General features: G+C 37.6%; 1 protein-coding gene across 3 annotated transcripts in view; it reads right to left on the minus strand.

Moving 5' to 3' along the window:
* Positions 1 to 6,266: 6,266 nt before the first annotated feature.
* The window catches only part of ARHGAP44 (Rho GTPase activating protein 44), a 149,452-nt gene continuing 139,261 nt past the window's right edge, over positions 6,267 to 16,457 (minus strand). For 2 of the 3 annotated variants that reach the window (XM_020965926.2, XM_020965924.2), the window contains 2 exons: positions 13,596 to 13,970; positions 6,267 to 7,622 (listed from right to left, as the gene is read on the minus strand). In XM_020965926.2, coding sequence (XP_020821585.1) covers positions 7,483 to 7,622; positions 13,596 to 13,970 — 515 coding nt within the window. In that variant the 3' untranslated portion in view covers positions 6,267 to 7,482. Of the gene's footprint in view, positions 7,623 to 11,266; positions 11,320 to 13,595; positions 13,971 to 16,457 lie in introns of all 3 variants that reach the window. The other variant, XM_020965927.2, reaches the window with a different exon arrangement.

Here is a 16,457-nt window from a genome sequence, read left to right on the forward strand (position 1 = left end):
CTCCTAACACTATTCTTTGAGGATTGTGTCATATAAACATCTTCTGTTTCCTATCCTTGTTTAAGTCTTTTGAACGTCTTTTTACACTCTACATTGGGCTTTCACATTGGGCTCTTCAAACAACTATTTTTCCTAATAGAAATTATTTCCCTTTATGTCTTCAGAATTTCATCCTTTCAAGTTTCCTATCACTCCTGCACAGATTTCCCCTGCAGAATTTTAGTCCACAGGATTCTACTGCAGTTCTCTGAAATCTAGTATGCATGTCTTAACCGTGCTTCCTCTTCTCTTACAAATTTTGGAGGCAAAAAGGGGTCAAATTTTTCCTCCCACCCTGTTTCCCATCATTGTCATCCCAATATCTGGTTATAACTTGTCTGTGAGAATCAGATCGATTATGAAATTTTTCCTTGTTGGTTTCTCCATCTTTTGGAAGATGGAAGATATTCTCAAGAAGTTAATATTTTACCTGCTTTTGGCAGAATGAATGCTCCAGTAAATATCTGCATAATTGAATTGTCTCATCATGAGTATATTATAGCTTTATGCCAGGTTTTTGATCTGTTTCCTGAAATCATCTATGTCTTTTTGTTCAAGTAACCATTTTCTATCCACAGTGATATGTGTTCCAAGGGGAATGTGATCAGTCAGATTGTGGTATGTCTACAACATGCCACATCTACCTTTCATCCATTATCCCACAACACACACACCTGCTCCATCCTTCCGGTCCTGCTGCTTTACAACTTCCCTGTTCTGCAAGCCCCTCAGGGCAATTATAATCTAATTGCTACCTGTGCACCCATAGCAGCAGCTGCATGGGTACTATTGGGAAAGTTCTCTTGCCCTCCAGAGTACCTTTTGACAGAGCAGGCACTTGAAGGGTGGGCATTCTGTACTAGGAGTATGAGCTGTCATCCCCTTTTTGTTTTGCTTTGGAAATACATTACAGTAGTACCTAAATATAACATAAATGTACAAGGGTTCGTGCTTGATTTTTTTTTTTTTTACAGATAAGAGTGCATGATCAGAAGTTTGTAGAGTACTGGGCTATTTTAGCAATATCCCTTCTGGGTCACTTATTTATACCCAAATGCTCTGCCCCATGCTTACTGTCTCTCTAGATTTTTTTACTTAGTGCCTAAACCTTGAGCATTAATGTATAGGCTTTTAAAAATATATATATTTTTATTTATTTCATTAAATATTTCCCAGTTACATGTAAAAAATGTTTAACATTCATTTTTTAAAATTCTGAATTCAAATTCTCTTTCTCCCTCCCACTCTCTTTGAGAAAGTAAACAATATGATATTGATTATACATGTGAAGTCATACAACACACATTTCCATATTAGCCATGTTGCAAAAGAAAAAAAAAACTCCAAGAACAATAAAGTAATAAAGTATGCTTCAATCTGTTTCTCTCTACATATAGACAGTCTTGTGTCTTTTGGAATTGTCTTGGATCAGTGTTGATCAGAATAGCTAGGGGCTTTCACAATCATCATTATAGTATTGTTACTGTGTTCAGTGTTCTGGTTCTGCTCACTTTACTTTGTATCATTTTTTATAAATCAGCCCAGATTTTTCTGAAACCATCCAGCTTGTCATTTCTTATAGCACAATAGTATTCTATCACAATCATATACCACACAGCTTGTTCATCTGTTCCCCAATTGTTGAGTATCCCCTCAATTTCCAATTCTTTGCCACCACAAAAAGAGCTACTATAAATATTTTTGAACAGATATGTCCTTTTTCTTTGATATCTTTGGGATAACAGACCTAGTATTGTGATTGCTGGGTCAAAGGGTCTGTATATGGGCTTTTGAGACAATGGATTTTAAATGGTTAGGTGTCCCAAGTGCTGTTTTCCTTCACTGTAGTTTTTTTCTTTGGTATAAAACTTGGTAAAGATAGGCAGTGTTCTCTCTTCCCCATTCTTTTTATTTTCAAACCCTTTTGACTAGATTTGCACGACGTCAGGTAAATATACTCTTACCAGATTTTGTGAGGTGGGCTACATCCTTGATTGAGGAGTCTGCCATTTCTGTATTTTAAGCTGTAGTTCAGAAGTCCAAATTTCATTTTCTGAGATCACCATTTTAGTCAACTTTTCATATTTGTCTAATATTTTTCTTTTTATCTTGCCTTCAGTGGACAATAGTGTAGTCTTCATTTTCTTGTATGAGTCTGGTAATCATTTTCAATACTTTTTGTGCTCTTCACTTTATTGTTTTCGTTATGTCAGTGAATACCTGTCTTGGTATCCGTGAGCAAGGTGGCACCAGCTACCAGTGAACTACATTTTTTTCTCCGACCCTTACTGGATGAACTCTCAATTCATAGCTTCTGTGAGTTTCCTTTACTATACATGGGAGCACAAAGGAGAACTGCCCCCTTATAGCCACAAGTTCCCACCTCTTTAGAAAGAGCTTCAAATTTGTTTTTTAACTCTTAAGTTTGCAGTTGTCCTTTTTCTTCCTCTTTGTGACATTCTTTCACTCTGATAAGGTCTCTTCCCCTTTTCCACTTCAGATGACCCTTTTTTTCCATTGAGGTGTTGCTTCTATTTCCTTTAGAAATAGCTGTGCAGATAGGTGGGGCAATGAATAGAGCATTGGACCTGTAGTCAGGATGATCTGAGTTCAAGTCAGACTTCAGACACTTAATAGCTGTGTGATCTTGGGCAAGTCACTTAAACCCTGCCTCCATTTCCTCAACTGTAAAATGAGGATCATAGTAGTATTCTCAGGGTTGTTGTGAGGATTAAATGAGAGCATATTTGTATACTTAGCACAGTGCCTGGCATGTTGTAGACACTTACTATATGCTTATTTCTATCTTCTGCCTAATGACATAATGAACTAGCTTTTGTATGAAGTCTTCCAGTGAGGTGGAATCTATTACCTCTGGGTAGCCCATTCCACTTCTGGACAGCTCTAATTCTTAGGAAATTTTTCCAAACTTTAGGCCTAAACTGGCCTCTTTGCAATTTGCACATGTTGCTTCTGATTCTGTCCTCTGGGACCAGGCAGAATAGGTCAATCTCGCTTCTAAATGATAACCCTTCATTTAAAGGTGGCTACCATGTTCAGAAGCTTCTTTTCTCCAAGCTAAATATTTTGTTTCTTCAACTCTGTCATATGGCATAGATTCAAGGCCCTTTACCAACTTGGTTGCCCTTAAAACTGTGTTTCCCAGAACTGAACATGGTATTCCAAATAAGGTCTGGTAAGGGTCAGTACAGTGGGACTTTTACCTCCCGGAAGCTATTCCCTCTTAATTTAGCTCAAGAAGACGTTAGCTTTTTTGTCTGCCACATCATACTTCTGACTCATTGAGCTTGTAGTCTACTAAAACGCCCAGGTCTTTTTCAGAACACTTGCTATCATCCATGCCTCTCCTATTTTATGAAGTTCATTTCTGCACCCAGGTGCAAGACTAATTTATCCCATTTATCTCTAATTTCATCTTATTAGATGAGTTTCCTTTGATCCACATTAGTCTTTTAAGACAAATCCCATTTTCCTCTTTGGAATTGTTTCCCTTTGTGTCTTCACAATATCAGTATTGAGAATCTCCTGAGCTGTAGCCCGTTGTAGCATTTTTCTTCCTGGAGTTTTTCTTGTCTTTCTTCTTTCCTCTTTTGAATCTGCTTTCCTAAAATCTAGGTTGCATGTTAGACTTTGCATTTGTCTTCTCTATTACAGAGTAATAGAGAGTAATCCCTTCTCCTTAGGTTCCCATTGTTTTTGACAACCAGGACCTCTCTTGTAGTGAGAATCAGATACAAAATTTTCCCTTTTGGTGGTTGGTTTTTTTTTTTTTTTTGGTTACCTTTTTTCAAAGTATAATGTCAATAAGCAAGTCAAGCAGTTATAATTTGTTCTGCTTTTGCTGAGAGATGTCTGATAATTGGAAGTCTCCATCTCTATTATATCCTAATTCTATGCCAAATTTGTGATCTGTTGTCCAAAATCTTATACATTTCCTCTTTCTATGTGAGTGGTCTGCAGTCTACTCAGATGACATAGTTACTTAACTTCTTTTTATCATTTGGCCCTCTGGTTTCTGCATTTCCTCACATACCTTCCTAACTACCCTAAATTCTCTTTTATCTATCCTGTTTCTTTTCAGTAATGTTCTTTAGGTTCTTTTGGCAGTCAGGTTAAGTCCTATTACCACTGCTCAGAATAATGTTTTTAAATGCATAAAATAACTAAAGGTTACAAAGGAAACCAATTATGTTGAAATGCAGTTACCAATTTTAAGTTTACAGAATTCAGGTTAATACCTCTGAAATAAAGTATACCTATGTAGGGCCAGTCATGGATTTCATCTCACCAAGTCTCAGTAATCCTTATGAGGTCAATTTTGCATTGGGACTTATAGTTCTTATTTATTGCCTGAACTTTGGACATTTATATACAGATATTTAAAACCACTAGTTTCACTACTGGTTCATTTCTCCAATTTTTCTCCCCCAGAAGATATTAGAATTTAGAGACAGCATGAAATTTTACTTTCCAAAACTCATCTAGAATCCATAAGGACAAACAATTTTAGAGATAATACTATGTAATGAAGATTTTTTTTGAAGTCATGACTTTAAAATGTCCAGGAATTGTATTATAGTACTTTGTGCCTACTCAATTCTGTCTTTCTCATTCAGACTTGCCTACTCACCACCACCTCAATGAGAACATGCTATACCTTACAGTGGATATTGGGTAGCTGAGTGATATAAGAATGACACTGCATTGAGGGAATCTCCACATTCAAGAATGTCCCTTCTGCTCACGGCGTCTACTTTAATCTCCCTATTTTGTTTGTTTGCGTTGCATAACAATTCTACCAAGATACAGCGGGTTGGTAGTGATGCTTATTCACTGGTGCTGGATCCACTTCTACTGGTGTTACATATCCCCTTTTGGGAACTGTATGATTGTAGCACAAGGTGCTCATACAATTAACCACCCTGGTACAGGCCTTCATCACCTCACACCTTCAAATAGCATTCTGGCTGGTGTCCTTTATTCAAGCCTCTCTCAACTCCTAATGTAGCCTAATACATTCAGATGTCAAAGTGATTTTCTTAAAGCACAGATGTGGCCATGTCACCCCCTTAAAGTCCTTCACATCCTAGCCCTTTCTTGCCTTTACAGTTTTCTTAGACTTTATACCCTTCTATGTACTTTATAATTGGAAACGCTGGCCTTCTTGCTCTTCCTTGTACCCAAAACTCTGTCCCCCTACTCTGTGCTACTTGCCAGTAAAAAGGCACCCCATTTCTGGAATGTTCCCCCCCTCTTACTTGCACCTTCTGACTTCCATAGCTTCCTTCAATACTAAACTCAAATTCCACTTTTTAAGGAAGGTGCCCTGCCACCTTCCTTTCCCTCCCTCTGAGATTAACTTTCAATTATCCTGCTTATGTTCTACATACGTAACTGTTGGGATGTTATTTCCTATAACATGAGCTCCTTGAGGGAAGAAACTCTGTTTTTGCCAATATCTTTATCCAAGGCACTTAATGGAGTGTATGATAGGAAGTCCTTAATATAAAATGATTACTAACAGCTATATATATCCCTTTGGTGCGGCTGAATGACTGGAAGGAAGAGCACTGGCAAGAGAATTCCCTAAAAGTTCTCCATTATGTGTGGATGGAAGATTCTCATTTTCCTTTGTGATCATAATCCTTTTCCGATGATGATAAAGCAAAATGGTCTTATTATTTGACTTTAAAAATGAGGGGGCTACCTACCAATTGGCCATTATTAGCCGTTCCTTGGGGTATTGATTCATGTAAGATAATTTTGCAAAGGGAAGGTATTAGTATTTAGCTTGATAATGCTACAGCAAAAAGGTTTTAGAAATATTTCTAGGAACTCATAGCTGAGGAAGAGGCCAACTGAAGACTAGCAGACTTTAGTCTCCATTTTAGAGTTTTTTGAATAGAGTATATATTTGAAAATACCTGACATATTTAGGGTGCTTTACCATTGACCAAACTCATTTGATCATCACAACACTCCCGTGAGATTGTCAGGGCAGGTAATTCTATCTTCCTTTTTTTATAGATAGGGAATCAGGACAGAAGTTTCAGAATTTGTGCCCAAATCTCACAGCTAGGTAATGCAATTCTGGGTGTAAAACCTACATCTATTGATTCCTCTGAGGCACCAATGTAGATAAACTGAATCTGAGACTTATTCCTTGCATATTTTTTTTTTGGTAAATACAATAAAGTATGCCATACTTAGTGACAGTAAATATTTTAATAACATTATTTTTTGACAACTTATGCATGTATAAAGGTGATTTCCCCACCCCTTACTACATTTACAAACTAGATAATGAGCTATACTTGCCATTTAAGTGTGCAAAGCCTACAACATTTTTAATTTGCAAATCCTGCTAAGAATTATTTTACAATGTGTTGGGAAAAATAACAAAGCATTTGAGTTTTCATTGTACATTTGTACATTAGTTTAGATGAAACATCTAAAATAAAACAAATATAGAGATTTCATATATACAAATATAACATTATAGTATGTATATATTTTTTTCAAAGGATAAAACCTTAAACTTTGACTTCGCATGCATGCCCTGAATTTAATTCTTCACTCCATTTATAACTTTAAGCCAAAAATTTTAATCTCTGCCCTGCAATGATCTCTCGTGTCAATGTTCACATACCCTTTTCCTCATCTCTTTTTCCCTGTCACTGATGTAATCAAATGATCAGAATGATTAATGTCATCAAAGAAAGTATGCAGATACATCTTATAGCATTTGCCTATTCTATTTGGGAATAGTCCCACTTCCACATGTTAGGACACGGAATTATTGCTATTCAATTTTAACATTTGAGTAAGGAGAGATCCAAGGTTGATGGACATGAGCTTACCTCGTGAACCAAATGCTTACAAGATCCCAGACTAAGCAAGCTGGTATGATCAAGTGATTATGAGGTCATTAAAGGAAAACATACCATCTTCAGATCTAACAGCTCTTTCTATGGATGTGAATTCTCTATCCTTGGGAAGAGTGGGGCAGTCAAATAACAGGTAGGCTTCCATGGACTGAAATAGACCTATATTTGGATGGCAGAGAGTTTGCGCAACTTGTCCCTTTTAGAAACAAGGACTTATTACATAAGCAGTATCTGGATGGAGAGGGGTCAGATGTTACTCCACACAGAACTGAAGACAGAAATTCACTTAGGTACCAAGGCAAAAGGAAATGATCAGAGAAGGTTAAACTAAGCACCTGAAACAAACAAAACCACTATGTCATCAACACTTGCCATAGATAGGAGATCAGTGTTTTCTTTAAAGTCCAACTTCACGTTGGCAGTGAAAGAAGAAAGTGCTGATGGAGAATGCTTAGCAAGAGCACTGGACATACATCCTTGAAGTGTTTCTGGGGGCATGTGTATATACAAGAGTGTTGGGTGAGGAGCTGCAGTGTCAAAGGGCAGTGCTTTCTGACTCTTCCTCTGAGTCTCTTTTCTCAGTCCCTGATTGTCTTGTCATGTGCTCCAGGAGACCCGGGTGGAGTGAAGAACCAAGTTCTACGTGGACAGAAGGGATATCAAAATGGACAAGATCTGGAAATGTGCAGAGAAAAGTAATTGAAATAGTGCCTCTTGCTAAAAGACACAAGTAGAATCAGCATTAAGGAGCAAGGAATTGTGGCCCACCCCATTACCACCACACTACAGCCTCCCCACACACACCATACATACATACTCATACACTCTTTTTTAAAGAGATGATACATTTATGACTTAGCATACTAAATGCAAAGATGGAGAATATTATCATATTTGTTATTAGGCTCTTCTTGTTCCCATTTTCCCTACTCGTAATAAGGTTGGAGAGGCTAAGGCATTCAGATTCTATCTGTAAATTGTAGTTCACGCTATAGGCTAATGAGCAGTCACTTTATATTGCACTAGAATATAAAGTAACTTTATTGGTAATTTTGTCCTATTTCAGTAACATAGTGGGGGAAAAGTCCAGCCCTCGATACTGAGAAGGCTCCAGTTAATTGCCTAGCCAGCTCCCACGGAGAGCTTAAGAAGGTAAATCTGAGGCTTTTTGCCATCTCCATGGAAGCAGAACTTGACTGGGCTCCTCATCCCAACAAGCCTAGGAATAGCTGGAGACAGATTGGATCTCTGTCACGTGAGGAAATGTGAAGTGCATTGACTGGAATTGGATCTCGGACCCTAATTTCAGTCACAATACACTGGTCCAAACCAGAAATCCATTGCCCTAAAGAAGCTCTGGTGTTATCCCCCGTTATGACAGATTTATAATCCCTCTTGATCACTCTTAACGTTATCTTAGTCCCCTTTGCAAAGATGTTCTCCAAGGAGAATCTCTTCCTCAGGCAGGTCAGGGCTTTCACTTTCCATGGCTAGCAAGAAGAAAGTGCCCATAGACCAATGTGTATGTGGAACTCCTAGAACATCTTTAACTTGGTATAATTACCTCTTGTTTGAGATAACATTCTTGGTTGAAGAAAATGACAGCTGTAATTTCACTCAAGCCTGTTATTTACACTCCCTTTCAAGGACTGCTATGCTAATGGTGAAGAAATGTGGAATCAATGAGGATCTACAGAGCTCCAAACAAACACTGGATAGTGGAAACAGCAAAGTACAGGTTTTATGAATGGGATTAGCCATCTGCCTCTACCTTGTGGCTTCTCTATCCTACCCCAAATAAAAAAATTAAAATATCTGTAGTGATGCAAAACGAGCAACTTGAGTCAGGTTTCTTCTGGGGGAAATGGTGAGAGTACCTTCCAGTGTAATCAGATAAAAAGCTTGGAAACTACACAATCCTTGACCCCCTCAAAGAAAAGAGCACTTGCAAAATAATGTGGTTTCTCCTCCTTTGGGTTTGTTCTTATTTATGTTAAGCTATTTGGCAAGATACACAGCATGAGGCTGACTGAATATATATCTTTAATATATCTTTACATGCCTACCACTGTTTGGTCATTATGTATCCAGAACACAAAAGGGGGAAGCAAAATAGATCCTCTGTAGCACTGTTCCCCACGAAACAAAGGAAAATGAAGTTCAGCCTTGCAAACCCCTTTCACTGAGGAGTTTCTTATTTCTTGGGCAGCTCCAGAAAACATTCTTATTAAGGCTTTGCTCTGATAGGCCAACCCCATTCTAGCTATAAAGACACAATGACAAGCAGAGATCTTTGGGGCTGAAGAGCTCAGCTATCAGTTGGTGAAGTGAGCAAGATTGACAGTCCTGGTATTAGTCCTCCCTTTACCTATGTAGGTAGGCCTACACAGTGCCAAAAGGAGGAGGCATATGGTCTCCCTTTACTCTTCTGCCTGACATTTAATGGTGAAAGGTGGAAAGAGCTATTAGCAAGCAAAGGGAGCAACCACTGCCCCTATATTATACTAAGCTCACACAATGGCCACTGCAAGTAACCATTCTCAAAATGTGCAATCTTTTCATTCAACTAAAAGGTAGCAGGAGACAAGAATGCCAGTTTTAGCTCACCCTTCTCTCTGTGTTCCTAATAAAGTCAAATTGTCCTTGTGAATATACTACTCTTAATTCCTTTTGCTATTCAAAGCAAACTATCCAGTTCTCTAGAAACTTGCTAAAAAGGAATACATAAGTATTCCTATAAAGCATCGTCATAATTTTCTATCATAATAACCAAAACGCTAATTCACACGGCTGTGTTAGGTAGTGTCAATCTGGGAATGGCTAGAGAGCTTGGCTTGAGAATGTTTGAAAGTGGGGCAGCTAGGTGTCGCAGTGGATAAAGCACTGGCCCTGAAGTCAGGAGGACCAAAGTTCAAACCCAGTCTCAGACCAAACACTTGACACTAGCTGTGTCCTGGGCAAGTCACTTAACCCCAACTGCCCAAAAAAAAAAAAAGAATGTTTGAAAGTTATCTCAACAAGGTTCTAAAAAAAATAGTTCCTGTCTCAAAAGTTTTGTTCTAGTTTATTATTATAGATTCTATGTAAAGTTTATTCCTCCAGATTCTATGTAATCTTGTTTTCCTTGATATTATGGATCCTATGGTAATATTAACTGAAGGCAAGTAGGAATGTATTCAAATGGAATACATCTCTAAACCTCTAAAGTATACAAAATGAATCAGAACAATACTTCTAGTGCATTCAATGGTCTATTCTGCATAGTTGAAACAATCTGACTGTATTACTCTTCCAAAATGAGACACTGTAGTTGGTTTTGAATGACTAAAGGGTTTTCCCAAACTGAACAGATATGTATAGATATATACATACATATATATATATATATATATATATATACATCTCAGTCTATATCTGAGTTTTTGTTTTTAAAAGTACTCGTTATGGAACACTTTAAGAGAGGTAGCTTACTGTAGTAGAAAGAGCAGTGGACTGGGAGGCAGAATATCTCCTTTTAAATCCTTGTTTTTGCTACCATTTATGTGACTTGGGAACAATTTACTTCGCCTTCCTGAGCTTCAATTTTCTTATCTGTAAAGTGAGTGAGTGAGACTAGATTATCTGCAGTCCCTTTCATTTAAATTCCTTTTATTTTGTTTTTGGATGCTTGTTAAACCTCCTGAAGGGTCATTGAAGCTACCAAGAGCAGGAGCAACTATCCCTACTTTGTAAAGTAGATATCTCCCATCTGAGATATCTCCTAGCTGAGATGAAAAAGGGTTAACAGGTGGTAGTGATGGTTCATCCATTAGACCTGATCAAATAGCATTAAGGCCCTCTCTCAACAATTTTGAATTCTTGCATCTGACTTCTAGAGGTACTTTCTCTAAGAACACTTACAGGAAGCATCGAGGATCCAGGCCAAAGTTCACTCTTTGGAATAGAAAGTCATATGCTCAGTCAACCAACAGCACATCAACATCCCCTGGGAGGAGTGACCATAATCAAATAAGGGGAAGGTGCTCATACAAGTATTGAAAAACAATTAATGAAGTGATTTGGGGGAGGAGAGAAGGAAAATCGTTTTTCCTTAACTGGAGCAGAAGAATAGAAAAAGAAGGTCAGCAGTTCTAAGAAGCCAAATAAGCTTACTAATAAATTCATTGTTAGTGAGCTTGTGGAATCAGTAAGAGCCACACAGCCATGCAACTCAGGTTGAGCCACATGCAGAGGTGATGAGTTAGTGACAGCAACTGTCAAGTTGACCTGGGTTAGCCTTCAGAATTAGAAGGGAGATGGAGACTGGGATGCCAGCTTACCCTGAAAATCCCCCTCATACTTATCCACAATTGCGCCACTCATTGTCAAACAGCTGCAATGACACAATGATAGGATTTGGAGAAAGGAATAAAAACAAGGAAACAAGAACAGAACTGAGAAAATGCTAAAAATCGCAGTAAGGTAGAATTTCAGTTCACACCAGTTAAGCAAACAAAATAATTACAGGTATTATACTACAGGCTACAGAAATTATTTCAGAGACTTATACAATTAGGACAAAACTCAACAGTATGGAAAGCAAAAACAGCAATAACAAGAAACAACATGTGTGTATATGTGTGTGTGTGTTTGCACAGGGAAATATATATTTGTTCTCCAGCTCTGTCTTCTCAAATTCTGTCATTGACTATTTGAAAACTAAAGGCACTGTCTTTTCAAATGCCTTCTGATCCCCAGTTCTTCCACAAAAAATTCCAAGCAAAGACATCCCACCCCATTTCTCAAATCAAAGATATGCTTCTTTCTTCCTTTAAATATTTTCCTAACCCTCTTCTTTAAATTGCTCCTGATAATTTATACTATCCTCTTCTTTCTTCTTATACTTGGGCAGGGTAGAAAAGCAGAAAGATGCAACTCATTATAAGACAGTACTTTGTACTCTATGTCAGGTCTAGTACAACAGTGTCCTGTGATTTTTTTTTTTATTACAGAGGTCATTGGTTTGGGATGTATTATTCTTACTAAAAAAAAGTTTGAGGACAAGGATGCTGGATAACCAAGAATATGTTAATAGCAAATATTCATTAGTGAAGATGCCTTAGCTTGAAAGGCTAAGGTCTGGCTTTAGGGAAAAGGCACTACCACAACAATAAACTCACTTAATGAAGCAAGCTATAGAGGGGGAAAATGGTGTTCAAATATGTTTTTCAAGGACTCTTCCTATAACTTAATAACCATACATACATGCAATTTTCCAAAGCTTGTTGTAATCCATCACAGTGGATTATAACCTTACAGGGTTGTTGTGAGAATCAAATGAGATAATATTTGTTAAAAGTGTCTAGCACAGTTCCTGGCATATAATAGGCACTATACAAGTGCTTATTCCTTTTCACCATTATAGTGATTGCTGACTGATTATAAAACATTCTTAAAAACTCTATTAAAGCCACTGGATGGCTTAAAATGCAATGAAAAATGTGATGAGAAGCTTTGGACAATGTTTAAAAATAAAGCTGCCCATTCATGAAATCTCAAAAGTCACATGAAAATGACTGTTAGTATCAAGATAAGCAGGGAGAAGACTAGGATTATTTTCTACGAGGACATCCTTTTCTGATCCTGGTGTCAACCACCAAGCTATCTCCTCTCTCAGTTGACGTTTGCCTGACCTCTCCCAAAGCTTTTGACTTCCTAAACAGTGGGAACTTTTCTACGGCATTAATCAGTCATATCAGGTGTGTTTTAAAACTCACCTTTAAATCTATACTTGAGCTTGGTCAGTGCCATGAAAGAAAGCAGGTTTCAAAAGTGCTTTCTTCTTTCTTATTCAACAAATCACACCTACTGAACATATCTGTGGACTGGACTTTCATACTTAAGAATGGAAAAATTGATTTAGCTCCGATAATAGCTCAGCTGTTTTTATTTTATTTAATTTAAATTTCTTGAAATAAAGACCTAAAGTTAAATTATAGTTCACTATTTAGGATCTTAACCAAAACTATAATGCCATTGAGATTGTTAATTTGGGTAAAGAAGAATGTCTCAATATATTTTTGTAAACTTGGGTCTTTTCTTCCTGTAATTAGTATCATGTTGACATAGGCTATCATGTTCAATAGGCTAATTACACTAATAGGAAGAAAATGTCTTAAGTTATTTGTTTATCTTCTCTTACTTTGGGACTCAGACAAGTTCTGTGAATGTCTCTATTTCACACAGCAACATAAATCTCCCAAATCTTTAAGCATAAAAGACAGAGATGTCTATTTTGAGGCCTGTTCATTCATTAGTTAACCATGTTCCTATCATTTTCACATTTTCAAAGGCTCTTTTTCTAGGTTTACTTCCCCAGAGAAATTCAAAATGCATGGAACTCCAAGAGGGTGTAGGTGTCAATGTCAAAATGCTAAGAGCATAAAGAGAACCTGGGCTCTTTGCAAGCTGACCTAAATTCTAGGTTTTCAATGGGTTTGTTGCTAGGAGTAAAAAGATGTTATCTTAGAAGTTACACATGACACCAACACGACAATCTCAATGGTACACAGAAATTGATTAACCATCAATAAAATCAAATAACCTCTCTATTGTTCATATTCTACTAAAGTTCATAAAAAATTTCTAGAGAGCCAGTGGCTTGGTTACCTGTAGACATGCTTTCCCCAGATGACATGCCATCTATAACAAGGTGGTCCACAGACTGTAAACCAGAGCCAGAGGTGTTTACTGTAGGAGGCTGTGGAGGTGGCAGCGTGGGCCTCTGTCGAGGCTTAGGAGTAGGCCGTGATTTGGTTAAAGTGCTTGTGATGACAGGAGTGGCTAGGGAGAGCGTTGTAGCAGGGGGAAGCTGGCCTGAAACCAATAAGTAACCTTGAGGGTAATTCAGTCCATAGGGAGAAGGGGTACTTGGTGGTGTAGGAGACAGGCTGACTGGGGATGGCTGGCCAGCAGACTGGTCAGTCATGCCACCTAACTGGCTGAAGGTGACCTTGGGTGGTATTGGTGCCAGCTTCTTTGAAACTGAAAGAAAAAAAATTTAAATGCTATTAAATTAAGCTCAGTTCATTTGGTTTCTAAATATACTTTCATACTCTTACCCTGGCCTTTTACTAAATCTCATAGGTACTGAAAACTACTGGCTTCACAACATTAACCTATTCATTCAACAATCATTTATGTAGAACTTATTACATGCAATATAAAATTAGGATAAATTAAATGGTAAGGGTTCAGACTTCAAAAGAATATACCAAACAGGTTAGTACTAGATTCCCTGCAAATTTCTACCTTATTATTTCCTACTGTTATGAGTTACTGCTGTGCATAATGGCCACTACATCCAGACACTAGAAAAGTACAAAACTAGAGAAGTAACTACAGAGGATTTTCCAAAATAAACAACACTAATCCGAATAATTGAATTATAACTAAATAACTGAATTATGCCGGTAATAACCCCATTATTTTTCCTCCCTGAAAGCATAGACCTTAAGCATATTTATTTCTAGTAACAAATTTATATTTGGTACATCATGCTAGATTTAGCTTAATTTCAGCTTTTTTGAGGGGAATGGAAGTTATTACTGAAACCTAGAGTGGCATTGGAAGTCTGGGTACTACATGTATTAGTTTTGGGGAAGTGAAATTCTTCCTGTCTATCATAACACATACCATCCGCTTGCGGAACCCTGTATGTACCATGCTGTACTCAGTACTATTGGTAATGAAAGTATATGGCACTGGTTCTAGGTACTTTAACACTAAGCTCTCAGAAATGGTAGTGACAAGCAGAGAAGGAAGTTTGTGTCACTGAATGCAGTGGTAAGGAATGAGCCCTGAGCATCTAAACAAAGGCCCAGGTGAGAAGGGGATACTTACACTTTTTATAAAGTTAAAATGTTCAAGTATATCATGAAAATTGAGATATAGTGCCCACATAATTAGCCAACTTGGTGAATCCAATCTAAAGTACAACCAGACTGGTTGGCTGGGTGTCATGTTAATAACACATTGAGTGAATGACCAAATTTTTAATGTTTCATAGAAAGACTGCTTTAGGATTTGAGGACCTACATTCAAATTTTTATTCTGCCTGTGTGACCTGAGGCAAGCCTCTCCATTTCTCTGAACCTCAGTTTTCTCATTATAAAATGAAGGGGCTGGAATGGATGGCTTTCCTGAGTCTAAATCTACAAAACTAGATGTCCTCTTCAATGCAAATATGCCAATTTCTCAATGTTTCCCCACCTCTTCTAAGTGATAAATTGGAATTGACATCTGGAGGTGTAAAAAAGGGAGACCATTTAGAATTAGATTGAGATAAATAGCTCAAAAAACTATTGATCAGAAAACAAATCAAAGTTCAATTTAAGATCATTAGAAACTTCTTAATTTGGAAGGAAGAACTCAAGATGGAGAACTCTGATTTCTGGCTGAATTATTTAATTTATTCTGGGTAAATAATTTCACTTCCCTATTCCTCAGTTTCTTCATTTGTAAACAGGGGAAAAAAGGGGAAAAAATGATATCACTTCCAAATTTTTCTCCTGCTGTTCCAAGAGATCAAGGTGAATGTGGAGAATATTCCAAGTATAAGCACACCTTATGCAAAGGCACAGAATTAGGAAAGAGAATACTGTGTGCAGGGAATAGCAAATAGGACAGTTTAGCTGGAACATGGTTTCTGAAAGGTAATATATGAGGCATAATCGTCTGAATAGTCTGAAGCCATATTGTCAAGGGCTTTAAAAATCAAAACAGTGGAAAGTGTATTTTATCCTAGAGGCAACAGAGGAACCTCTGAAGTTTCCTGAGAAAGATAGTGATATAGTTAGACTCATACTTCAGGAATTTGAAGTTGGCAGCTGAGTTAAGACTAGATGGGAGTGGAAATTGGAGGAGGAATGCAGGGAGACCAATTATGAGGCCATTGTAATAGGCCAGTGTAATTTTCCATTTTGGGATTATGAACCATGACACATGGTAGATGAGATATGGCGGATGATCCAGGGAAAGGAGAAGGAGGAAGAGATCAGACAGGTAGAAAGGAAAATTACCATGACAGACCAGCATCAAAAAAACTCAGAGAGGAGAAAGTATCCAAAAGGAGGTGGTAGTTAACAGTGTTAATTGCTGTAGAAATCTAAAAAAAAAAAGAACTAGAACTGAGGAAAAGACCATTAGATTTAGCACTAAAGAGATCATTGATAACCTTGGAGAGAGCAGTTTAAGTCAAGTGTAGGGAATGGAAGTTAGATGACAAGATGTTGAGAAGTGAATTAGAGGTGAGAAAGTGCTGAGAGAAAGTCCAGGCAGCTTTTTCTATATCTTTGGCTGTAAAGAGGAGGAAAGCTACATAGGATGATGCCCTTCTGAGAAATGAAATGCCATGCGAATGATGATTATGTAAATACTACATTGTGAGATGCACAAAGTAGTCATTTAGAGATTTCCTTGAAGATGTGCTGCACTGCTACAGTTAGAGTCCTGCCCTTGTATAAAACTATG

The sequence above is a fragment of the Phascolarctos cinereus genome, unplaced genomic scaffold, assembly GCF_003287225.1.
Source record: "Phascolarctos cinereus isolate Bilbo 61053 unplaced genomic scaffold, phaCin_HiC Scaffold_5;HRSCAF=322, whole genome shotgun sequence".
Classification (NCBI taxonomy): Eukaryota; Metazoa; Chordata; class Mammalia; order Diprotodontia; family Phascolarctidae; genus Phascolarctos; species Phascolarctos cinereus.